Here is a 27,331-nt window from a genome sequence, read left to right as displayed (position 1 = left end):
GCGCCTCTAATGAATTTGTCCAGTTTATTTCTGTCCGCCACCTTCATACTAATTCCCCAACAGACCACTGCATAAAAATTTATGCTAGACACCACAGACTCAAAAAACATCCACAGCATGGTATAGCAGACTACCATTTCAGATTAATCGGCTAGTTTCTCTGAATCCTACTAGATATTCATGTGTTTTAGTCACTTCATGGTCTTGCATAAAAATACTAGATATACTGTCATTTATTTAGTGTTATTATTAAGACTTCTGTCAGGGGTTTGATGAATACATGTATTAATGCAGTTGTAAGAAATGGCTGATGAAGTTGAAATGCGGTTTCAATTAAGTACATATGTAGACTAGCATTAAGATATGAGAAATACCTGATTGAGAGGTACGGATTCTCATGTGATGTAAGAAATGTCAGTCTAGCACTGAAATCACTTCTACAAGATTGCAAGTAACAGGAACAGATTACTCCATAAAGTGATAAGGGCAGTCACACATTATTTTGTGTAACAGCTTTCCCTATTGTCTTTGGATGCAGTGGATGGCACCCACCCCTATGACAGATATTTAAGACTTTTTTAATGTTAAACTTAGTACAGACAATAAAATATGTCAGCAGACACTACCTTATGTGTAGATTTATTTCTGCAATCAAGTCATCAGCATGCAGAATGTTCTTGATCTTGATTTTCTGAAAGTGATGGATGGTCCAAATTATTATGCACATGCTATTTTTGTTTGTTTTTTAAAATAAAGTCAGTAAGTTTACAAATTGTATTTTAATCTCAATAGTTATATGACATTGTGCATGTTATTCTATTTAAATACATAATTTGACGTATTTAAAATCTCAAAAGATACTTTATTACTTAAAAAATATGCAAATTATGCTTTTCCAAATTATTTTGCAAAATGCACTTTATCAAAATTCAGTGTGTTAAAATAATCCACAAAACAGATATCTGTCAAATGTGCTGCATAGACAGATAATAAAAAAACATTGTAAATCAAATAATGTATTTAAGACAGGTTACATAATAATATATGAGCATGTTTTTGACATGACTTTTACTGTCCCATTTATTAAACTTGTAAGTCTATAGTTTTTGTCTTTTTTTTCACTTGAAGATGCTAGTATTGTATCCCAGACAGCACGGTCAGTCTTACCGACGTCGGCAATTGGAGGGCACCAGCGGCAAAGTGTCGGTTGGGGTTTTTCCCCTGCACACAGAATAAAAGTAGGTGGGTAAACGATCGGCGCGATGAGTCTGCAGCCGGAGATCGGCAGCGGAACCGCGAGCAACCTTTATGCCGACCGCGCCTCTTTTTTTCTTCACTAGATCTACGCAGTTGTTGGTCCACATCAAGCCGGCAGTGTAAGCGCGAAGGTATGTTGTTTAAATATGATTGTGGAAATGTTTTCGATAAACGGGTGACAGAAATTGGCGTCGGAGGCAACGTTACATGTTTTTAGACTTGGTTTGTTGTTATAACTGTTGACTTGGGGTGCGTTTCCCAAAACCATAGTTGCTAACCTGTTGTATTAGCAACTAGTTGGTTGGCAATGGAAAATAAGCAACATGGTTTTGGGAAACGCACCCCTGGTTAGTTATTATTAATATGTTCGAGTATTAAATATTTTTCAGTGAGTTGTTTTAGACAGTATTTTTGACGTGAGGGGATCGTTCGGTAAACAGTTAGGTAAACGGTAATAAATTGACGGACTGTCTTTTGTCTACACAAAAATGACATCTGTCATTTTATAATATGGACCCCTTACACTCTAAATGCATTTTTAATGATTTTGTCTAAGTGACATGCTTAAAATTAAAGGCAGCTCTTGTTGTGCGTTTTTATGGTAACGTTATAAGTAGACCTGTCAATCAAAGAGCTAGTTTAGTACAAGTGCACAGCCACTGTAGACAGTCAGACAAAGTGGTTATTAAGTAATAAAGTGATAGGAAGTAAGTGTTTTTGGACACACACCTATTCATAAAATAGAGCCTTTATTTAACCTTTGTAATTTAGGCAAAATAAAATGTCTTTTCTGTTTTTTTCACTCAGGTAAATACTAGTGCTGTGTTCAAAATATCGATACGACGATACATCGGCATGGACGCCTGACGATGCGCGCATCGATACAGCATCTTCCGTATCGATTCGGATGCACTTTTTAAAGTAACGTGACCAATCGCTGCTGATGCGTGATCTATATGGAAAGGACGCATGTGTCCCGCGGAGTACGTAGAGTTAAAGGTAGCGGGGTATACTTTCGCTTTACGTGTCTGTCTGTCTCTCTCTCTCTCTCTCTCTCTCTCGTATTTAAAATCAATGAGTTCAGTATGAAAGCGAAGATATCTTAGCCTATACTTATTAGTCGCTCTCTTATAAAACAGTACGCATTAGAGAAGAAACACGACAAAGATCTGCATGTGAAAAGTGTACATCTAGAGAAGAGATACAGAGCTTCTTCAAACTATAGCTGTCACATTAATAATCTGATTTCTATTAAATAGTATTAAGTCTGACTGCATGTTTACACATATATAAATAGATATAGAATAATTAAGTGAGAGACAAATATAATGCCTAGAGTAAGACACTTTTTCTTTGTAAAACTGTTTTAAAAAAAACATAAGTATTAACTCTGAGATTTTAAGAATTTCTATGAGTTACACCAAAAGCTAATAAATGCATGGCAAAAAGACAACTGTTACAACACTGCTTATTCAATGTACATTAAACAATAATAGTAATAATGTTACTTAATTCTGAACAAAAATGTAATAGTCTTGTATCGTGATGCGCATCGTATCGGGGCCCTTGTATCGGGATACGTATCGAATCGGGAAACTGTTGGCGATACACAGCCCTAGTAAATACGATGAAGCATGGCTTGGTGGCCTCCAGAACCTTTTACAGCCCACGTGATCAAATAGCTTGCGCGCGCATTTCGGCCACGGAAGTGTTGTTGTTCCCCAGTGGTTCTCTAACCTGTTAGCAACTCAGAAAGTTTATTAAAACGGTTTCCCAGCATCAAAATGTCTGGTTGTTGCGTTTGGTTGCACTAATATAATATACTAATATACGTATATATGTATCTGGCCACTTTATATTTGGCCATCTGCTAATGTCTTCTATCCACTCCACTATAGTACACGGATCTGGTAGATGTGTTGAAAAAGTTGATAAGTCAACTTTTTAAAATAACTTTGTCTGTGTTACTTCACTGCTGATTCTTACCATACTTCCGTTGCCAAACTGCGTGCACCTACGTTGCCACATCATCATTGTGTACAAAGAGTAAAAGGGTCTATAAAGACTCATACAAAATACTCCAAAGTTTTTTCAAGAGGACATCACCCAACCCATCTAAAGGATGAAAACAATACTCTTGTTGAATACTACATGAGACAAGTGAGAGTGGGGGGCTATGTTGTTCTGATGTTACTCATTGTACTTTCTATGTTCGATGTGATCAATATGAAAACTAATCTTTGTAAAAACTTTTCATTTACAGACCATCCTGACTTAGATCACCATCACCACCATCATCCCCTGCATCGTGCCCTTCATCAGACACCCAAAATGCACCACAAACATCACAGGCGAAGAAGAAAACGCACAACAAACCTTCCAAAAAACCCTCCTCCCCCTTCCCTCCTACCTATGGCTGGAAACAACATAACAGTTGGCAAGTTGAATTAACTATTTTGACCTTAAAGGCTTATTTTTTTATCTTATTCACTGTATCCCATAGTTAGATAAGTGCTTACATACTCCTTTCATCTCTGTGCGTGCCGTAACTCTGTCTGATGCACCCACCGCTAGCTTAGCTTTGCACAATGACTTGAAGTAAATAAGTGACAAAATAATGCCAACTTTTTCCTATTTATATGTTGTGATTTGTATAGTCACAACATGTACAAATAACAAGGTCATGTGAGACACAGCCATCTATTAATCATATACATACAGGGAACTATATTCTCAGAAGGCAAAGCCCGGCTACTTGGGTGCAGTGATTTGCTAGCAGCACCTGAGAAACCCCCGGTGAGGAGCAGAGAGTTCGGTCAGAGTTGTGCAGTTACTCCCCCCGGGTGGCAAGTGCTTCGCCTTCTGAGAATGTAGTTCCCAGTGTGTGTACTGTTGAAAGATGGCTGTGTCATGGCCTTGTTGTTTGTGCATGGTGTGACTAAACAAATCACAACACATAAATAGGAAAATGTTGCTGTTATTTTGTCAGCATGCTAGCTGGAGCCATTTACTTCAAGTCTTTATGCTCAGATAGGCTAGCGGTGGGTGCGTCAGACGGAGTTGCGGCACGCGCAGAGATGGAGGGGTGTGTATGCACTTATCTAACTCTGGGGGTTACTGTGAATGAGCTAAAATCCCAAAAAGTCGGCGTGTTCCTTTAAGTTTCCATATGTCCATTAGAAAATTGGAGGGATAGTTCACCCAAAATAATGTCATTAAGGACTCACCCTCATGTCGTTCCAAACTTGTAAGACCTCCGATGTTTTATGTTTAGTCCGAGAGCCCTCTGACCCTACATTGAATATCTATGCACGGTATACTGTTCATGTCCAGAAAGATAATAAAAAACATAATCAAAGTTGCCATTTGACATCAATGGGTCAGTTGGAATGTGTTGAAGCATCCAAAATACATCTTGGTCCAAAAATGACAAATTTATTCAGCATTCTCTTCCATGTCTATTGTGTAGCGCATGTGTCTGACTAAAGTCTTGTGACGCAGATGGCGTGTTATCCTCAGATATGTTTGTGAATTTTTTTCACATTTACAGCATTCGTCTCCCTCAGACTGTAAACGAAGCTCGGGCGCACAAAAAAAAGCGGGGACGCACCTAATAACACATCAGCCACGTTGTACGTCAGCTGCGTCACTGCAGTCATGTGACTTTGGTCTCGTGCGCGTTCAAAACGGAACCGGAAGAGAAGACAATGCTGAATGATGTCGTAATTTTGTTATTTTTGTACCAAGGTGTGTTTTCGATGCTTCAACACATTTTAACTGACCCACTGATGTCAAATGGCTACTTTGATGATGTTTTTTTATTACCTCTCTGTTCCTGGACAGTATACTGTGCATAGATTTTCAATGGAGGGTCAGAAAGCTCTCAGACTAAATCTAAAATATCTTAAACTGTGTTTCGAAGATGAACGGAGGTCTTACCCTCATGTCGTTCCAAACTCGTGAGTCATTAATGACATTATTTTCATTTTTGGGTGAACTCTCCCTTTTATTACATGCTCATACTTTAATTATGCCTGATAAGAATTTGTAATCTTTGTGTTTAAACATTTTTCGAATTTTAATCCTTGTTTTTAAATGGCCATGACAGTGACAAAAAGGAAGCAGCCTTCTCTAGCCCACCCAAGTTTCCATCAAAGGAGCAAGCCTAGTAAGACATTTTATGTGTATAATGCTGCACTTCTCATACAGCGAATATCAGATGTAGATATCTAAGGTGCAAATCTTATGGTTGATGTGCCTTTTTGATCATCTTTCTGTTGTAACCTTTTTTAATCTTCTTGAAGTGTCAGTAAGAAGAAAGCTGGCTAACCCTCCCACCCCTTGTTTAACTCCTCCAGCCCATCCCACATCATTGTAGAGTGAAGGTAAGTGTACCCTATATAGTAAAATGCATCAGGTCCCTAAATTCAAGCAGACACAATGTACTCCACAGGTCCACAGCACATACCATAGTTTGATGTTCCAGAGATATGATTTTTGAGTTTATATTAGTAGTGTGATCAGTAAACCAAGGTTTTCTGTCTTTCCAAGAGACTGCGGTTAATATTCAGAAAGAGGCGCAGAGAACTGAAGGCTTTCCTGACTGTAAGCCATTTAAAACGCAGACAATGAAAACACTGACACGTGTGTGTGTGTGTGTGTGTGTGTGTAGAAATGTGTGGCAATTACTCAGCCCACTGACATTAGTTTATCTAATTGTGATAAACTTGACTTACTGTTCACTCCAATAATTTCGTTTTTCTGTATTTTCTAGTGACACCGAATAATAACGAAGGCCTGTGTGCTTTGCAGCAGCCTCCACGTCACCCTCTTCCAGTGCTCCGTCAGAGGACTAACGATAGTAAGATATTTTACATGTAATGTATGAATCTGCACTTTTTACTCAGAACATCATACTGAGGTAGTAAAAGAATAAATTTCAGAATAATTCAATAGCAAATGAATTAGGGCCAGATTTTAAAATCAAGCTGGATCTGGGCCATTTGTGTTTTTTCCATTTAAGTGATTACATCAGTGAATGAGGACCTTCTTCGTACTGAATGTAAGTTTCCATTAAATATGTGATGCATAGACCCTTTTACAGCCCACGTGATCAAATAGTTTGTGCGCGCATTTCGGCAACGGAAGTGTTGTTGTTCGCCAGTTGTTCTAACGTGTTAGCAACTCAGAAAGTTTATTAAAACGGTTTCCCAGCATCAAAATGTCTGGTTGTTGCGTTTGGTTGTACTAATATAATATACTAATATACGTATATATAAAGAGTTTTTTATTCCCAAATAAACGCCATTTTTGAAAAAAATGAGTTGCTGCCAGAATCAGTATTATATCAGGTCAATATTAAAAAGTAAATTCTTAATTTTAAGCAAAATCCAATATACGCCGTTTTATTCTGTCATCTTTTCTCCCTTTTTTCCCAAAATGCAATAAACGCCACTCCTCCTTTTCTACAGAATGCCATAAATCCGCTCCACAGTTTGCAGCGCACCATTGCAATGTAAACAAACAATGGCGGCGCTTTGAGTACACGGAATACTAGTTTTCCTCATCTACTTTGTACTTCGTGATCAACAAACAAACAAAAACAAAATAATACTTTAATAGCATTGATAAACCTGTGATGGTTTTCTGTGACGGGAAAGAAACGTAAGCCATCAACATCTAATAATTTACGCAAGAGACACTCGGGAGACGGGTGCTTGTTTGCCCGGGCCGACAGCATCAAGTTTCTGTCATGATATAACACATTGACCCCAGGGGATCTTATGAAAAACTTTCCATAATTTTACTCAAAGTCAACGAAAATCGAGCAGGACCAAAACATTTTACAGCTGATCGCTGTGAAACACGTTAAGCGACGACGTCAAGTATAACCGCAGCAATGACAGTGTTCTTAATATCACAAAGTAAGTGTTTTGATTAATGCCATTAATGTTTATATTTTTAATTGGTGTATACCACTAGTCAACTAAATGAATAACATGGCAAAGATGAATGCACATTTATAAAGGCTATTGATTCAATAGATTTATAGCATTTTGAATAAAAACTTGTCATGGATTTATTGCATTTTGTGGAAAAAAGAATTAGTTTTTATAATAAATCTTTGAAAATCAAGTTATGAATTTGAATTATTTTTATGTTTTTATAACCTAAAGATGCTATGTGAAAGTTTGTAACAGAAAATAGTGGTTTTCATCTTGTCACTTTCTTGGTATAGAAAACACGTTTTTAACAAAATTTGTCAAAATGGATTTATTGGGTTTTGGAACCAAACTCTTCATATGTATCTGGCCACTTTATATTTGGCCATCTGCTAACGTCTTCTATCCACTCCACTATAGTACACGGATCTGGTAGATGTGTTGAAAAAGTTGATAAGTCAACTTTTTAAAATAACTTTCTCTGTCTGTGTTACTTCACTGCTGATTCTTGCCATACTTCCGTTGCCAAACTGCTCGTGCATACGTTGCCACGTCACCATTGTGTACAAACAGTAAAAGGGTCTATTGGGTCTTTAAACTTGTGGCTGTAAGCGCACTTGAAAAGTTTGAGAGCAAAAAGCCTACATACTGTTTAGCAGTTTCACAATCTAATTTTATCATTTCATAGTGACAACCGTTAATTGGCAGCAGGAAGATGAATATGAAGGGCTGGGCTCTCCTGAACATAAGCTGTTTAGCATGCAGATCAAGAACACACTAAGACAGGCACACACACACAATACACAGCGCACACACAGCACAGTCCTACATAAAATGGGGAATGACAAAAAAGACAGAAAAAGTTTTAGAACCACTGCTGTGGGGTCACTTATTTAGCTCTGTTAGTTGGACCTGGGTGATGCTGTTCTTTGTGTAACGGGACTTTTTCTGTATTTCCTAGTGCCACAAGATGATTGGCAGCAAGACACACCCAGTGATGAAGGGATGTGCTCTCCTTAAATCACAGCCTATTCATCAGGTACTCCTGAGTAAGTCCTGCAATGTGTTGAAACAACATGATTTTATTTTTTGCAAAATGCTCTGACTTTTCTGAATTGTCTTTTTAGAAACCATCCACGAAGATACAGTCTTGTTCAAAATAATAGCAGTACAATGTGACTAACCAGAATAATCAAGGTTTTTAGTATATTTTTTATTGCTACGTGGCAAACAAGTTACCAGTAGGTTCAGTAGATTCTCAGAAAACAAACAAGACCCAGCACTCATGACACGCACGCCCCCAAGGCTGTGCAATTGGGCAATCAGTTGAAAGGGGTGTGTTCAAAAAAATAGCAGTGTCTACCTTTGACTGTACAAACTCAAAACTATTTTGTACAAACATTTTTTTTTCTGGGATTTAGCAATCCTGTGAATCACTAAACTAATATTTAGTTGTATGACCACAGTTTTTTAAAACTGCTTGACATCTGTGTGGCATGGAGTCAACCAACTTGTGGCAGCTCTCAGCTGTTATTCCACTCCATGATTCTTTAACAACATTCCACAATTCATTCACATTTCTTGGTTTTGCTTCAGAAACAGCATTTTTGATATCACCCCACAAGTTCTCAATTGGATTAAGGTCTGGAGATTGGGCTGGCCACTCCATAACAATAATTTTGTTGGTTTGGAACCAAGACTTTGCCCGTTTACTAGTGTGTTTTGGGTCATTGTCTTGTTGAAACAACCATTTCAAGGGCATGTCCTCTTCAGCATAGGGCAACATGACCTCTTCAAGTATTTTAACATATGCAAACTGATCCATGATCCCTGGTTTGCGATAAATAGGCCCAACACCATAGTAGGAGAAACATGCCCATATCATGATGCTTGCACCTCCATGCTTGACTGTCTTCACTGTGTACTGTGGATTGAATTCAGAGTTTGGGGGTCGTCTCACAAACTGCCTGTGGCCCTCGGACCCAAAAAGAACAATTTTACTCTCATCAGTCCACAAAATGTTCCTCCATTTCTCTTTAGGCCAGTTGATGTGTTCTTTGGCAAATTGTAACCTCTTCTGCACATGCCTTTTTTTTAACAGAGGGACTTTGCGGGGGATTCTTGAAAATAGATTAGCTTCACACAGACATCTTCTAACTGTCACAGTACTTACAGGTAACTCCAGACTGTCTTTGATCATCCTGGAGGTGATCATTGGCTGAGCCTTTGCCATTCTGGTTATTCTTCTATCCATTTTGATGGTTGTCTTCCGTTTTCTTTCACATCTCTCTGGTTTTGCTCTCCATTTTAAGGCATTGGAGATCATTTTAGCTGAACAGCCTATGATTTTTTTGCACCTCTTTATAGGTTTTCCCCTCGCCAATCAACTTTTTAATCAAAGTACGCTGTTCTTCTGAACAATGTCTTGAACGACCCATTTTCCTCAGCTTTCAAATGCATGTTCAACAAGTGTTGGCTTCATCCTTAAATAGGGGCCACCTGATTCACACCTGTTTCTTCACAAAATTGATGACCTCAGTGATTGAATGCCACACTGCTATTTTTTTGAACACACCCCTTTCAACTAATTCAACGAATTGCCCAATTGCACAGCCTTAAGAGCGTGCATATCATGAATGCTGGGTCTCATTTGTTTTCTGAGAATCTACTGAACCTACTGGTAACTTGTTTGCCACGTAGCAATAAAAAAATATACTAAAAACCTTGATTATTCTGGTTAGTCACATTGTACTGCTATTATTTTGAACAAGACTGTATATAGACTTTTGTGCTGTCTTATTTTTTTCTGTTGCTTATTACATTATTACATTTTTTTAGGTGCTGTGTTAAGAAATCCTGCCTACAAAGTTCCACTGAGGCTGATATAAAGATGACTGTGAGAAACTGGCTGCAGCTGTCTGAGCAGAGACAGGAATGGGGGCGGCAAAGGCGGGACAAGCAAGCATCTTAAGTGAAATAATTGATTGGACTGATTCTGGAGTATGACTTATTCTGGAGGGAATTTCTTATTTTTGTTGCAGTTTGCTATGGGACGGTTTCAAGGACAGGGATTAGACTAGTTCTAGACTAAAATAAATGTAAGAGCTGTCCAAACTGAAAACAACTTGCACTGACATATCATAAAATACATCAGTGTCTTTTGTGATGCTTCAAAATGCACACAAGTAATGTTTTTATTAAGACATGTTATTAAAACTAGTTATATTTCAGAATTAAACTAAGGCCTAGTCCCGGTTTAAGATAATCCCTGTCCGGGAAACCACCCCAAAGTGTAATTTGTGGAGTGTTAAAATAAATGAAACTGCCTTTGCAAAAACAAAGTAAAAAAAAATTTCCAGATGCCCTTCTGTTTTGTTATTTCTCCTGGAAAACTCACTGATCCATTTTTGTCTGTTAGACTGACATTTACCAGGTTGTCATATTGTGTATGAAATACACCCTACACATAACAATCACTTATTTTCAATTTAAACTTTTTTTGTCATAAAACCTGGCAACTCAAAAGGAAGCGGCTGCAGACTGCGCAGCCACGGACGGAGTCTTGCATGCAAGTGGGCTAGTTGCCTACTTCTCCACTAGCTCTTGTCAAATTGTTAGGGAAGAAATTTTATGATTAACACAACATAAACTGTTATTGAGGGTTGATTGTTGTTGATACACAATATGAAATGAGTTAGCCTGCAGGGGTCTCCAACATTGTGAGCGAGGGCTACAACAATATGTATAAAACAATCTGGAGGGCTACTTTTTTATTTATTCTACTCAAAACTTTTTTGTTTTACTTACTGATTTTATTTTATTTTACTTTTTGATATGTTTTAGTATTGTTTAATATGTTAACATACGTAAACCAAGCCAAGTTAATATAAAACATATGTATGTAATAAATAAATATTACAATTGAGACTAATAGAATGTGCTGGCACCATGGAGACCCCTGGCCTAAACAAATCAATTATATAACGGTGGGATCCTGACGCCTCGCTCCCTTTAACACTGGAACAGCTGCTTTATAAGCATGCCTTGACGTTTACAGCGATGCAGCCGAAAATCAGCTGTGTTCAATGGGAGAGCGAAGCGGATCGCGCCGCATATAGGTCATAATAATTAGGGCGGGTTTACGTTGGCTCACGGTCGGCGATCATTCTGATGCCACCATCTTCCCGATGTCTTGCCTATTAGCTACCGATCTCCATAAGACATCTCACCGAGGCACTTTATGTCGGGCAAGTACATGCGCCCCAACGTCGGTAAGAGCTAAATTGCTGTCTGGGATCCCAGAGTTGATGTTTGAATATGAATTATAGTGCTGTCCACCTCACAGATCTTTCATATAATGATACTCCATAAAGAGTTCAGCGGGTAGTATTCATTAAGGGTGTCACGATTTCGATTTTAAATCGAAATCGATCGAAATTAAGTCACAGCTCCTAACTTCGAAATAAAAAATGGGATCGTCGATGCTGCCACGCCCCCATTTCACGTCTGGTCGGCTTGGCAAGCGAGGAAAAAAACCCTCAGAGATGCCTTTAAAAACATATGTCCAGCAGAAAGCGATCATATTTTAAACACGAGGGATGTAAGTTATTGCTACAACTCCTTGAAATGCATATCATAAACAGGATTACGTGATCTGACTTTGGACAGAGCGCAGCTCTCTGCACGTGCGCGATAGTGAGGGAGGCGCAAATATGCAGCGGGTTATATTTTAAACAAAAGGATAGTTTGCCTCAGCTTGCATGAAACGCATAAAACTGAACAAATACATAAGGATTACTACTTTAGTTTATGTTCAGACTTCGGACAGATGCGAGAGCGCATGCACACGTGAGACAGAGAGAAGCGCAGCTGCTTATGGTGCTGGATTTATTTCAGATGCTATGAGTCCAAGACACGCGCATTAAGTCCATGTGCATTAAGTCCATGTTAGAGATGCGCGGATGGACTATTATTTCATCCGCAACCGCATAACAAAACTCATCATCCGTCCACCATCCATCCGCACCGTTTCTAACCAGTTTTCAAAACCGCACCCGCCCGCCATCCGCTGACTGGGCGATGCAAGACTAGAAAGCTCTAGACTAGAATATCAGCAGTGAACTCCGTCTCCGATCGGCGCACATGGGACAAAAACAAATAAATAAATAGCCTAAATTAAACGCACAAATTACATAGCCTGCACTGGTGTCATCCTGATTTACCACTTTGTAAAACTTATTCCAGGCAACCCTTTTCTGACATTCTATTTCCTTTGTTTTTAATTCTCATTTTTTGAGTTTGCCACGTTCCTCCTTCGCTGGCGTTGATAAGAGCTGTGTCAAAATGCATCCTCAACGAATGGATCCTTAACAGCCGAGGATATCCCAAACAATTAAAAGCTTTATTAAAAAAATGTGTGTATTTATTAGAAAACTTTTTCTTGTCACTGTTTTAGTATTATAAGTTATGTTTTGTGTTAATATTATTCTGTTTATGTTGCGTATATTTCTAGGTTGATTATTTGATATGCTGTTGAATAGATTAATCTACATCAATGTGTCATATGTTCTAAAATAAATTAATATTTTTCTGATTACATATTTATTTTAATAAGTCAGAAATGTCTCCGCTGTTTTCTGCTGACAGGCGCGGTGGGCGCTACTGGGGGCGTGTGCAACAGGTGACGCAAATTGTGGGTCCTCAGAAGGCTAGACCGTCTCATTTCAGTTCTCTTCTTGAACTTCTGTGTCTGCCACTATGAAAGGCAGAGAGGTCGCATGCTTAGAAGGACACAGCTAATAACAAGCAGTCGACCGAATTTAATAAAAAAAAAAATTTTGTCACGTCATCCGCCCGATCTGTGTGTGCAAGAAGGAATCCTCTATCTACTAGCTCTAGCGTTAAGTGAAGCCCTCAAACCCCAATTCGAGTTGTGAAATGTGCATGTTAATGTTATAGTATTATAATAATAATAACAATATATAATGGGATATATTTTTTGTCTATATTTTATGCCATATAAACAATATGTAAAAATCGAGAATCGGATCGAATCGTGTCCTTAGAATCGAAAATGTAATCGAATCGAGGATTTGGAGAATCGTGACACCCCTAGTATTCATACTGTACCTTAATTTTTTTTTATTTCATGGCCATATTAAAATAGTCAGTGTTGCTTTTTTGCAGCATGCTATATCCTGCATGAAAGTAAATTAATTTCAGAAGACATGATTCATTTTTTCCTATGCCCATCTTTAAGGTACTCTACATATCTTCCAGATGTCCTTTTGGCCCCCTCAAGGGACCTACTATCTTACTTTGCAATATTCCAGTCCAAACCAGCCTTGTTTGAACATGGTGGCTATTCACCAACAATCCAGAATATACTATTCAGTGTTTTATAGCATGTCAATGAATACAACTGTTTGAAAACTTTATGAAGCTCACAGTAAATGTAGTATTTTTGGAAGCTTTAGTTTGGGGGTGGGGTTGAAATCCACTTGTATGCACTGAGGGATCCCATATTGAGGGCTTCTTGGTATTACAGAGACATCAGCATGTTTGCTTTTTAGCAGTGGCATTTTTTATTACTGCCTTTTCCTAATATTTTCCTTAAAAAAATTCTTCATATGGTCAAATCCTGTACATAAATCTTATAATAATTCAATGATTTCTGTTTAGTTCCACCAAATATAAATTGCTATAGAAAATAAATAGCTTTTTTAAGAAAAATGCACACTTTTTGCATCAAATAGATACACATAGTAGTAGTTAAGTGTTTGGAGTTTCATGGTGAATTTTTATGAGTTTTATCAATTTTTGCATCAGTGATTCTGTGATCGATTCCGTGGTCTGTTTAAGAATTCCGTGAACGTGCACTTATCCTAGCTAGCTACACCTGGCTTGACACAGCTGCACGTTCTCATCCTGGCTTAGCAATCGTGCAACAGACTTAGCCAGGATGGGCTAATTAAACTAGGTCAAGCTGGGCCTTTTCTGTTATCCTGGCTTTCTTAATTCTACTTTTGTGCAATACCCCCCAGTTGTGTGATTGCAGTACCAGTTTTAGCCACAAGTTTTGTGATTGTAATACCAGTTTTGGCCACAATCCTACATACTGTTCCTTTAATGTTTAAATAATGTTTTGGCAGAGAGAACCTTATAATTCTAAGCGAAAAGTGTTGTTTTAGAATTAGAAGGTTCCATCTGCATTTGACCCCTTCCAAAAATCCACATTTAGAAATTTGAGAAGATTTTGATATTGTATATTTAGAATGCATTTAGGGTCCCTGTTATTTTCATGTTTGAAAGAAACTTCTTCCCCATGTAAGTTTTCCTATATGCAGGGTGCGATTTGCCGGGGGGGGGATGCGTGGGATTTCCCCCTTTCTGGTCAATGTATCCCTGCCTCTGCTTAATTATTTTTATCCCCGGTGGGGGTTAAATTTATCCCCCTCTCAAAGTGATCAGTGCTACTACACTAGTGGCGAGACGGATCACAAAACTTATCACGGATCCGTGGTTTGATTAAAGTCAATTTTGTTTTAAAATGCGCTACTTTGGCTGGCTCTGATACAGCTGCCGCGCAGGATCTCTGTATTCACCACTCTGAAGACTTGATCAATGTCCCGCCCACGGCGCTATCTGATTGGTTACAGACCAGGTTACATCTCACGAGTAATAGCCTATCAACACTTGCGAGATGGTTATGGAGCTGTGTGTCGAAAAGATGAAATGCAGCATATTCAGCCGCATATTAATAAAGCGGGAATGAAGATCACAATGTGATTATCTGTTTATGATGACAAGCTGAGTTAGTGTCCCAGTCACACCATTGAGAATGGCAGAAGTTACACACATGATAAATGCCGATGAGGCGTTTAGCGAGGCGCGGGCGCGTCCAGTTTGCGCAAATGAGGCTAAGTGACTAACACATAATGCATCTGACTTTTCTATAATTTCACTGTAAATCACTGTAAAGCATCGCGGTGTAAAGTTAATGTTATTACTTTAAAAGCAGCATTAAAACGGTTTCTACTGTAATGGTATAACTTTGCAATCAATACATTGTTCATATTTATGTTTAAGTTGACACTACATTGTGCCATATAGTTTTGCCATTCAAGATTTAATTATTGCGTGTTTTTTTCGTTGTGCATGATCACAGTTCATATGTGTGGGGAAAAAAAAGCTATTACAGTAAAAATATTGCGTTATTAACTCATGAAGCAGCCTAAGAAAAAAGATTTTACAATTCCTGCAAATGCAGTGATGAGTTCATGTTCTCATGATTTATTATATGAATTAAAATGTTTTAAAATGTGCTGTGGACAGAGACGCATTATGTCAAGAATTATAAAAAATCGTCAATAAGCTCATAATTTGTGCTAAAATAGTATAAATCTTTAGTTTAAAACTATTTTGAAAAGCTGGTTATATTTTTATGTTTCTGCGCAAGTTCAGCAGACAGTGAGGTTCGGGTTTGTTCCGATCAGAGCTCGTGAGCGGAGAGCGCATTTCTGAATATTAGAAATATTTAAATTAGAAAAATATTTTTAAAAATAATAATATTATAATGGATTTTTGTTTAGGTCGGACAATAATTACCAAATTTCTCTCTCATATTGCTCTTCATAACCACTGAAAACAATCAAAAAAGTTAAAACTAGTGGTGGGTACAAAATGACGAAATATGGTGGGTACCCACCGTCGCCGAAATCGACGCCTATGAAAACATCCCCCCCTCTGTTTTTTTCACAAATCGCACCCTGCCTATATGTAATGCAAAAACTTTGAAGCTCAATATCTCAAAACTGCTCAGAACGCAGATACAACCTTATAATTCCAAGGGGACGAATTTAAGACAGAACACATTCAACACATTCAAATTATAAATAAAACGTAATATGTGGTAACCTCCTGCTGTCATACTGGAACAATTAAATTAAAAGCCTGTCTCTTATAGACGCCTGTCTCTTTTAGACGCCTGGTGTGAGGATAGGTTTGGGAAAATAAAAGCCCGGGCTATTATTTGAAGTTTTACATTTTATGACACAAGAAGGAATATCGAATATTGTGCAAGTTTTAAGCTTTATTGCCATTGACTCAAAATGCATTATAGGAAACTTGGCTGTCATATGTCCACACAAGTCACCTCCTGATGCATCCTCAATAAAATGGGCAGATCAAGAATACATCCGGGGGTTGAAGTCCATTTTTCAGCGTTCAGTGTTGAGCGCCGAGAGATAAATAAGATTCAACTTTGGGTGAAAAGTTCCGTTCATTAATATCAGTTCTCACATGGCTGTACAATCACAGTGGAGGAGGGGCGGGACATTACCACAGCAACCAACGGCGAACAACTCTTCGTACAATGAAAAAAATAGTTGGCATTCGACGTCTTCCAGACGTTTTCAGCCGCTTTTAAAAGCTTTGGTCTGCACAACTCTTAAGCCGAAAGTATACTAGGGACGTCCGCGTATGCGCGCCGTCCGCAGAATGTCATTTTTGTCATCAGGAGGGTCCGCAGACGGCCCAAAATTTGAGACCGTGTGGACAGTGCGCATAAAGTACGTGCACAACAGCGCATGCGTGTGAAAATATTTAGACAGGACACTCCACTATAAACAATTATACACTCCACTATAAACAATTATACAAAGGAAATAGACAGCATTTGCACACACATCGTTTTTCTTCTTTAACTTTTACTTCATCCAAGAACAGAAAGCTGTGGAGCATGTTTGTTACCATAATGTTTGATTCCTGTTCTTTGTTGTTTGTTCTAAACTGTGTTTGCAATGGTGGATCAGTTACTTTACTTCACCTATCCTAATGTTTTAATATACTGTAAATGTCGCCAAATCATTGCTGCCCTGGCAGCCTGTTAGACTAATAATTTGAATAAGAAATCATTTGTATTGCGTATAGTGTCGAACGCGGCCATCCGCGTGTAACCGAGGGGAGTAAACTTGGAAAGCTGCGCGGACGTGGGAGTGGAAAAAAGGTATACCCCAGCCTTTAGGTCAGTAAGGGGCAGGACACAACAAAGCTTTTTTTGTGGCTGAAAACGCCTGGAGGATCCCGAATGGCAGCTGTTTTTTGAATCTCTTTTAACTCTTGAAGCTCAGCACTTAACTCAGTCCTACAGATATAAGTCTATGGGGCGGTTTCCCGGACAGGGATTAGAGTAGTCCTAGACTTAAACACTTTTAAGAGCTCTCCAAACTGAAAACAAATTGCACTTACATATCTTAAAATACATCAGTGGCCTTTGTTTTGCCTCAACATGCATACAGGTAATGTTTTTAGTAAGGCATGTTTGTTAAAACTAGTTATATTTCCTAATTAAACTAAGGCCTAGTCCTGGATTAAGCTAATCCTGGTCCGGGAAACCGCCCCTATAAATCTAAGTTACTATGGTAACTAATGTTTGAGGGTTGTGCATTTATGTGATCAAACTGACTGGACCTATTTGTACATTAAACGATTTTATTGCAGACCGTCCAGCCAATCAGAATCGAGATTTTCAACAAGCTGTGTGTCAGGGCAAAAACCACAGAGAGATCCCAAAGCAGATTAACAGAAATGTTTATTAAATGAAACAACAAGAGTCAATAGCGCGTCTGGGTGCGAGGCCACTCCGAGGCAGACGGCAAAATAGAGAGCACACACTGGACAGAAGAAAGCCGCACACGTTCGGGTTCCTGCCACACTGTAACGAATGGTGGGTGAGAGGAAGATGGGCACACACACAACAGGAAGAAGGATCCTCCACTAGACTGGACTCCATGAGCCACAACACTGGCGGATTAAGATATTCCTTGAGACAGAGACAGAGAGCGAGAGAGAGAGAGAGAGCGTTAAAGGTGCTGGAGAGAAAAGCTGGACAGCTCCAGAGGAGAAGGACCGCTCTGCTGGACAGCGACAACGCCGCAGCGAGTCTCCTTAACTCGCAAAACGTAACACAGTCTCTAGAAAGGGGAGGTGGATAACAGTCTTTAACACAGACAGATGGATCTCAGTCTTAGAAGCCATCAGCGATCACCGTGATAGAATTCCAAAAGATTCCTGGGCAGCATAGGGCACAGATTAAACGGAGGAAAAAACTAAACAAACAGACTAGAATTACTGGAGAAAATAGACTGGACAAGACTAGAAACTAGCAGAGCTAGTAACGGGCGAGAACATACACAGACGAACTTGCAGTGAACCATCTTCTTCTTCTTCTTCTGTTGAGTTTTATGGCAGTTTACAATCAAAGTGTATTACCGCCATCTGCTGCGGTGCAATTCATTTTGGGTTTTTAAAGAAACTGAATAAAAAATAATAATAATAATAATAAATAAATAAATAAAAGAGAAAATAATACAAAAAAAAATAATTTAATTGATTCTAAGTCCTACTTGCTAACTGTGTATTTTTAACGAATGCTACTATAGCGCTGTTTATGCTTCCTGACCTGGGCTCTGCCAATAATGTTTCCAAGGAGAATACTTTCTTAGCTGTATTAACCGTCCTTTTCAGTATTTCTCTTTCCCCATTAAACCTTCTACACCTTAAAAGGACATGCTCCACATCTTCACTCTCTCCACAAACCTCACAATTCCCAGATGGATGTTTCTTTATAATAAATAAATTACTATTTAAACCAGTGTGCCCTATTCGTAATCTATTAAACCAAACCTCCTCCTGTCTATTTGTGTAACTGGTCTTTTTCCTTGATATTTCTTGTTGCAAATTATATAAATGTCTACCCCTCCTCTCCTTATCCCATTCAGACTGCCACATTGCATTCACTTTTTTGTTTGATTATTACCTTTATCTCTGACTTACTGAGTGGAACATTTATTTGAATTTCCTCTTCTTTTATTGCCTCTTTTGCAAGTTTGTCAGCTTGTTCATTCCCTTCAATACCTTTGTGTGCGGGAACCCATACAAACTCCACTTTTCTTCCCTGTTGATTAATTATGAACATAATTTGATAGATTTCATTCAGGAGGTCCGGTCTACACACTGATTCACCATTCTGAATAGATTTTAGTGATGACATAGAATCAGAGCAGATAGCAGCTTTAGGGAGCCTAGCCTCTTCTATCCATTGCAATGATAATGGCTACCATCTCCGCAGCAAAGATAGATAAATGATCAGTAGTTCGCTTTTTTATATATATCTCTGATCCAGAAATATACACCACAATCCCAGTCTTACCCTCAGAATCCTTTGATGCATCTGTGTATATTTTTGCAGTGTCGTAACACATATTCTCAACATACTGGCCTACCATATCTTTTTTTTCTATAATTACACTAGGAAAACCAAACAACCAAGGCGGGGTTATTGCCAGAGGCAAGGTCTTGCTACAATGTATTTCCTCTATCTTTAACTGATTTGCTAATCTGTTGGCATCCCATCCAAAGCTACATATCTGCGATCTCCCATATTCCCAACACTCACTTAAGACTTCTTTAGTAGGGTGCGACGCATTATGTCCTTTTAAATTGACCCAATAAGCCATACACAATTTCAAGCGCCTGAGGTTTAATGGCATTTCTTCTGTCTCAACTTGTAGCGCTGGTACAGGAGATGTTCTAAACGCCCCACTACATACTCTTAGACTTTTAGCCTGCATTCTGTCTAGTTCTTGGATTTGTGTCTTTGATGCAGATTGGTACACAATACATCCATAATAATCCAAATACTGATCTAATCAGAGCAGTATAAATTCTTTTAAGGGACGTTCCTGAAGCTCCCCATTTGTACCCTGTTAAACATTTCAATACATTATTTCCCTTTTTGCACTTCTCCAACATTTTCTGGATATGTTCCTTAAAAGTTAACTTTACATCAAGCCACACTCCCAGGTACCTAATAGTATTGACTTGCTTTAATTGTTGGCCATATAGCTTTAGTTCTACGGTAGGGTTATTTCTTTTCTTTGAAAAACAAATAACTTGTGTCTTTTCCACTGATAAATGAAAACCCCATTCAAATGCCCATCTTTCAACCTTGCTAATAGCTAGTTGCATCTTAGCTGAGATGTTTTCAATACTACGCCCTCTTATCCACAAAGCTCCATCATCAGCATATAATGCTCTGTATATTCTCAGATCTTCTATTGACTCAAATATGTCATTAATCATTAGGTTAAAAAACACTGGATTACACACACTACCCTGAGGTGTCCCATTTTCTATAGAATAGGTCTTGGAAACATTAACCCCAACTCTGACTTCAATTGTTCTGTCTTTTAAAAAGTCCTTAATCCAATTAAACATCCGCCCACCAATGTTCATCCTATTCAGCTTGATCAATAACCCTTCCTTCCATAGCATATCATATGCTTTCTCAATGTCAAACATGGTAGCCAGAACTACTTCATTATTTTGTGCTTTCCTTATCAGATTCTCCAAACAAACTACAGGGTCCATTGTTGTTCGACCACTACGGAACCCGCTCTGATGTTTAGAGAGCAGATCTTTCTTTTCAACCTCATACATCAACCTTCTAACCATCATTCTTTCCATTAATTTACATAAATTCGACGTTAATGCAATTGGTCTATAGCTTTTAACTACAGTTCTGTCTTTTCCTGGTTTACCAAAAGGAACCACTACAGAATGTTTCCAACACAAAGGTAATTTACCTTGCTCCCAGATCTTGTTATAAAGTTTTAGAATTCCACACTTGGCTACATCATCCATCTCCTTAATCATTTTGTAGCATATACCATCTTTCCCTGGTGAAGTATTCTTGACCCCATGTAATGCTCTCTTAAACTCAAATAAAGTAAATTCCTTATCAAGTACACTCTCACTATCTAATTTTTCCCTAGTAATCCTTTATTTTCCTCCATTACTTTAACTCTCCATGATACCTCTTCATCTGTTAGGTTTTTTGAGCTATGAACCTTGACAAACCCTTTAGCAAGCATCTCAGCTTTCTCCTGATTAGTCACTGCCTCTACATCATTATTTTTAATCACAGGTATATTGAATTCCCTTCTAATTCCTCCCATTTTCTTAATCATGCTCCAAACATCACCCAATTTAACTTCTGCCCCAATTTTACCACAAAATTCACGCCAATATTTCCTTTTTGCCTCTCTTACAACTTGTTTAACCTTTGCCTGTGCTCTTTTAAATTCTATTAAATTAGTATATGAATGGTTTGACTTTACATTTCTGAAAGCTTTATTTCTGGATTTTACTGCTTCCTTGCATTCATCTGACCACCAAGGTACCATTTTCCTTTTCCTCAAACCAGAAGTTTTACCAATAACCTCCTCCGCTGCCTCACACAATATATTTGTTATTTTTGAGTTTAATTCATCAACATCACAACTCCTATCCAATATCATCTCCATCATCATGCCATTCACTTTATAACTATACAACCCCCAATTTGCCTCTCTCATTTTCCATCTTGGAAACCAATTATCTTCTAGACACAAACTTTGATTCCAAACACTTAACCAGATAACATAATGATCACTGCCAAGAAATCTTTCCTTAACCTCCCACTGACTTACCCCTGCTATCTGATCAGATACTATTGTAAGATCTAACGCAGATTCCGTCCCATGACATACATCAAATCTAGTACATCTTCCATCATTTAAACATATTAGTTTATTGTCATCCATAAATTCCTCAATAGTAATTCCATTTTCATCCACTTTTGTTCCTCCCCACAGAGTATTGTGAGCATTAAAATCTCCACATAATATTACCTTTCCATTTTCGCCCTCAAACATCCTATCTAGCATTTCTCTCACGATTTTTTTACAAGGATTATAAAGGTTGATGATTTTAGTCTTAGTTCTTCCCATCCATATATCCACCATGACTACTTCTAAATCTACCAGTATATTCAATTCAATATTTCTATAATTTATCCCCTGTTGAATAAACGTAGCCACTCCACCTCCTGTAGTGTCCCTGTCTTTGTGCACTACTGTATATCCATATATAATAAAATCCAATGTTGATTTTAACCATGTCTCCTGTATACAGATAATATTGGGTTTGTCTTCTAATTCCTCAATATAATTCTTCAGCTCTTGACCATTAGCAATTAAGCTCCTAGCATTCCACTGAAGAATAGACAGAGTCATACTGTTTGTGACTCTTCTCGTCCAACCTCTGCTAGTAGTAAATCATTGATGCTATCTATAGTTATTTCCCCCATACCAATGTATTTCTGTGCTGCTTTAATAATGATTTTGATTTTCTCAGTTTTGCTCGTTGTTTGAGCAGAGCAATTGATAACTTCTGCTATGAAGGCTATAAACTTTACATTGTCTACTGCTATGTATTTTGACTTTACCTCTTTTCCGATCTGTCTAATTTCCTGAGAGTACCATTGTTGATTTTGTCCATGTATTCCGAGACCAACTCCTGCTGTTAACACTGCTTCTTTTTTCCCCTTTAACTTGTTTAATTGCTTCAGCATATGTTACCTTTTTCTCTACTTTAACTCTCTGAACCTCTACTGCGCGTTTGTGCTCCTCACACCCTTTATACGCAGCACTGTGCTCTCCTCCACAGTTACAGCATTTAACTTTAACACCTTGCTTACATTTACCATACTCATGGTCCTCCCCTCCACACTTGCCACACCTGGCTTTTCCTCTACACACTGCTGCTATATGCCCATACTTTTGACATTTAAAGCATCTAAGTGGTGGTGGGATGTACTCACGTACTTGGTAGCTTATATAACCCACCCTCACTCTTGCCGGTAATGTCTCCTCTCTCATGGATAACATTATGGACAAACTCTCCTTTTTAATCCCGTTTTTGTTATACATTAACCTCTTCACTCTTTCTACCTTAGCTCCCGTCACTTCTTTTCTTCTTCTTCTTATTCCTCTTCACTCCGAGCGGAGCATAGGGCTTCTACGGTCTGCCTCCAGACAATACGGTCTAGGCTCTTCCTCTTGGCTTCTTTCCAGGTGATGTTGATTTTCTGGAGTTCGTCTCTGGTGGTTCTTCGCCATGAGTCTTTTGGCCTTCCTCTGCGTCTCGTACCTTGGGGGTTCCAATCAAGTGCATGTCTTGTAATGTTTGACTCTGACTTTCTCAATGTATGTCCAATCCATTTCCATTTTCTTCTTTTGATGCTTGTTTCCAGTTCTTCCTGTTCTGTTTTTCTCCACAGTTCTTTATTGGTAATTTTCTTTGGCCACCAGATGCCACATAGATGTCTTAGCTTCTTGTTGATGAATGGTTGTAGTTTGGCCAAAACACCCTTGTTTATTTTCCATGTTTCGCATCCATACAGAAGGATGGTTTTAACACTGGAATTAAAAATCCGTATCTTTGTTTTCAGGGAAATGGCTCTAGATCTCCAGACTTTATTTAGGGTGGAAAATATTTGTTGTGCATTTCTCTTCCTGGCTTTTACATCATCTTCTGTTCCTCCAGATTTTGAAACTATGCTACCAAGGTACCTAAACTGGTCTACTCTCTCAATGGTCTCTTCTCCACATTTGATCACATCAGTATTTGCAGGTGTCTTAACTCTCATTTCCTTGGTTTTGTCCACATTTATTTTAAGACCGACTCTCTCTGCATTTCTCTTCAAGGTGTTTACTTTCAGTCTCATATGTGCTACTTTGTGGCTTAGTAAGCACAGGTCATCTGCAAATTCTATGTCCTCCAGCTGTCTGGTTAGTGTCCACTGGATTTCAGTCTTCTCGCTTCCGTAGGACTTGCGTGTGACCCAGTCCAGCAGGACGAGAAACAGCAGAGGGCTTAAAAGGCAGCCTTGTTTTACTCCAGTTTTGACCTCAAATCCTTGTGTTGTTATTCCATCATGTATGACACTGGCTTCAAAACCATCATACATCACTTTGATCATCCTGACAATTTTGTCTGGCACTCCATAGTGTCTCAGTAGTCTCCATAGTGTGGCCTGGTCCACTGAGTCAAAGGCTTTTTCAAAGTCCACAAAGGTTATGTAGAGTCCAGAATTCCATTCAAGAGATTGTTCTATTATTATTCTCAATGTTGCTATTTGGTCGCAACATGATCTTCCGGCTCGAAAGCCTGCTTGCTCATCTCTTATCTTGAGGTCTATTGTTTGTTTCATCCTTTCTAGGATTGCTCTTGTCATGACTTTGCTTGTAATTGACAGTAGCATAATTCCTCTCCAGTTCTTGCAGTGGCTGAGATCTCCCTTTTTAGGAAGTTTCGCCAGCAATCCTTTATTCCACTCTTTGGGGATAGATTCTGTATCCCAAATCTTGAGTAGTAGTGAGTGCAGGGCATTTACTGTCACTTCACCTCCAGCTTTCAGTGCTTCAGGTGGTATATTATCGGCTCCGGCTGCTTTCCCGTTTTTGATCTTGTTCAATGCATACCTAATTTCTTCCTTTGTGATAGGTCCTATAGGTATTTCAAGGTCTGTTACTGCTGGTGTTAGCTCTGGGGGGTCTTCTGGAAAGGGTCTATTGAGAATTCCTTGGAAGTGTTCTCTCCATCTCTCTAACTGTTCCTCTGTTTTACTTATGAGTTTACCATCTTTTCCTCTGAGAGGTTTCTTCTGTTGGAAGTTTTTCTTTCCACTCAGGCATCTTGTGATGTCGTATAGCTTCCTAAGGTCTCTTCTTTCTGCGGCAGCTTCTAGCTCGCTTGCCATTTCTTCCATTTGATCTCTCTTGTCCTTCCTACAGCTCTTCTTTATCTCTCTATCTTTCTTGTTATACTTTTCCATTCCTATGAATTTCTGATTCCTTGTTCTGGCTGTACCAATTTTTCCTTTTATAGATCGTCTTTCCTCCACCAGCCTCCATGTGTGGTCTGTCATTCATGGTTTCCTCCCTGTCTCTGGTTTCCCAAGAATTTCATCACATGTGGACAAGAACATGTGCTTAATGTCTGACCATTCTTTCTCCACGCTGTTCTCATTTTCTTTTCCTTCAGTATCTGATCCATTGTATAGGATGTCATATTTATTTGCCAATACAAGTTGAAACTGGATCCTTTCGTCTTCGTTTCTTAGCCTGCCAACGTTGTATTTAATTCGTTCCTTCTTTTGCTTCTTCTGTACTGCTAGTTTGATTTTAACCTTTGCAAGTAGCAGGTGGTGATCTGATCCTATATCGGCACTCCTCATGACTCTGGTGTCTTGGAGATTTCTTCTCCATCTCCTACTGATCGCGACGTGGTCTATTTGGTTCTCAGTTTTACCATCTGGAGACCTCCATGTTGTTTTGTGTATGTCTCTGTGTGGGAAAAGAGTTCCTCCAATGACAAGTCCGTTAGTAGCACAGAAATCTACAAACATTTCTCCGTTTTCATTTTGTTCTCCAGTTCCTTCGTTTCCCATCACATCATTGTTTGTTGACCTTTCGCCCACTTTGGCATTAAGGTCACCTATCAGCATGATAATGTCTCTTTTACTGATTTTGTTCAGAACTTGCTGTAGTGCATCATAGAAATCTTCCTTGGTTTCCAAATTTGCCTGTTCAGTTGGCGCATAGACTTGGATGATGGTAAGGTTTTGACACGTTGAAAGGAATCTGGCGACTGGTATCCTTTCAGATACAGGTTCCCATTCCAGTATGCTTCCAAATGCCTTCTTTGAAAGGATGAGACCAACCCCTTTTTCATGAAGGGCATCTTCATCTGAGTTTCCTGAGAAAAGTATGATTTCTCCATTTTGTGTTTTTACTTCTCCTGCGCCGTTCCATCTTGTTTCACTCACGCCAAGTATATCGAGCTTTAATCTATCCATTTCCCTCAGTGCTTGGGCAAGCTTCCCCGTTTGGTATAGGGTTCTTACATTCCATGTTGCAATCTTTGTGAAGGATCTCCGATTCAACAACATCGGTCTTGTTTTGGACTTCATAAATTGAATCTTCTCCCTTCCATTGTATTTGTTTAATGTCCCACCTTCCATTCCAAAAGGAACGCCCGGTGTGTCTGAGGCTTTCGTATTAGTTTCTGTAACAGTATTTTTTTCTGAGGATGGGTCGTTGGCCCTTCGCCCAACCCCCAACCTGGAGGGCCAGGGATATGTTTACACATGCCTTGTGCTAGGAGAGTTATCTTCCCAGATTTTAGCAGTCTCTCCAACCGCTCGCAGTGACCTCTAACTGGTCTGCTTGCTGCTTGCCGTTGACCATACAAATTTGGTTCTTCCGCCCACCAGCTTGGAAACCTCAACGTTAGTCCCTTAGGGTTCCTTTGCTGAGGATAACCATCCGACATTCCTGCTGCCGATGCCTTCGCCTTAACTCCGTTAGCCTACCATTTTTTCAGGGTTCCTGCGAAACCTTCTTGGCTACCGTGACGGTTCTGGGATTCATGAGAATCCCACCATGCATCGCTCACGCAGGCAGTCCCCTACTTTGGCGTTTCCCGGGGTGCACCATCGAGGAGGTGGAGTAGGACTTTGTACCCCAATCTCCCGTCACATTTCTCATAATCTCATCATAAGTCAATTCAGTTGGGACCCCTGTGATCACTCCCTGCACTAGTCTTTTCTTCTCCCATAATCCACACTTGATCTTCTTCCCCTCCAACACTGTCATTTTAACCAAAAGGTCTCTTTGTCTGTTATCAACACATGTAATGATTAAACTTCCATCTCTTAATGGTTTAACTGACACAGTTCCTACTGCGTTGTATAACTTTGATAACTTCAATGGATTCAAAGAACATGGCGAATCAAACTGAAGTTTTACCTTTATTTCTTCCTGCTGTCTTACATTTCCTCCATTATCATCCTCACCTGACTTCAGAGATTTAGCATTTAAACTATTATCACTGTTAGATCTTCTTCTCTTTTGTTCTTTCCTAGAAATAACTTTCTCCCATCCACGATTTGTTTCTCCCGCTTCCTCATTCTCCATCTCACTCTCACTCGTTTCTGCTACGTCACTTCCTCCCATTACCTTAAGTCGGCGCATCAACCCAGAACGCACCTCAGTCCGCCCTGCCGCCATCGTTCTCGTCAGCTTGCAATGAACCACTAAACACAGGGATAAAATACTGAACCGATTAGCCATCAAATGAACTGCAGCTGTGAGTGACGCAGGTGATGAAGATAACACTGATTACACCCATGAGAGAGATGCGCACGTGTGAAACTGTCAACACACAACACAGGGAAACCAAAATAC

At 39.0% G+C, this 27,331-nt stretch overlaps 1 protein-coding gene and 1 long non-coding RNA gene across 4 annotated transcripts; one reads left to right on the top strand and one right to left on the bottom strand.

Annotated features, from left to right (window-relative positions):
- The first annotated feature begins 1,301 nt into the window (after positions 1-1,301).
- On the top strand, positions 1,302-10,563 carry LOC141363889 (uncharacterized). Of its 3 annotated transcripts, none has more exons than XR_012369495.1 (8): positions 1,302-1,388; positions 3,521-3,694; positions 5,366-5,425; positions 5,562-5,642; positions 5,809-5,862; positions 6,032-6,118; positions 8,161-8,248; positions 10,038-10,563. It is a non-coding gene; the product is annotated as an uncharacterized lncRNA (long non-coding RNA). The 3 variants fall into 3 exon arrangements; XR_012369494.1 differs by lacking the exon at positions 1,302-1,388 and adding an exon at positions 2,882-3,417 and having other exon boundaries at positions 8,161-8,238; XR_012369493.1 differs by lacking the exon at positions 1,302-1,388 and adding an exon at positions 2,882-3,417.
- Positions 10,564-19,725: 9,162 nt separating this feature from the next.
- On the bottom strand, positions 19,726-26,607 carry LOC141364005 (uncharacterized). Its single transcript, XM_073868206.1, has 2 exons — positions 25,029-26,607; positions 19,726-24,947 (listed from the first exon to the last, which is right to left on the bottom strand). The coding sequence occupies exons 1-2, from the start codon at positions 26,104-26,106 to the stop codon at positions 23,065-23,067; spliced, it is 2,961 nt and encodes a 986-aa protein (XP_073724307.1). The 5' UTR covers positions 26,107-26,607; the 3' UTR covers positions 19,726-23,064.
- Positions 26,608-27,331: the final 724 nt, after the last annotated feature.

The sequence above is a fragment of the Misgurnus anguillicaudatus genome, chromosome 5 (genome assembly GCF_027580225.2).
Source record: "Misgurnus anguillicaudatus chromosome 5, ASM2758022v2, whole genome shotgun sequence".
Lineage (NCBI taxonomy): Eukaryota > Metazoa > Chordata > Actinopteri > Cypriniformes > Cobitidae > Misgurnus > Misgurnus anguillicaudatus.
Note: the sequence above shows the minus strand (reverse complement) of the source record. Positions and strands in the feature narration are given on the sequence as shown.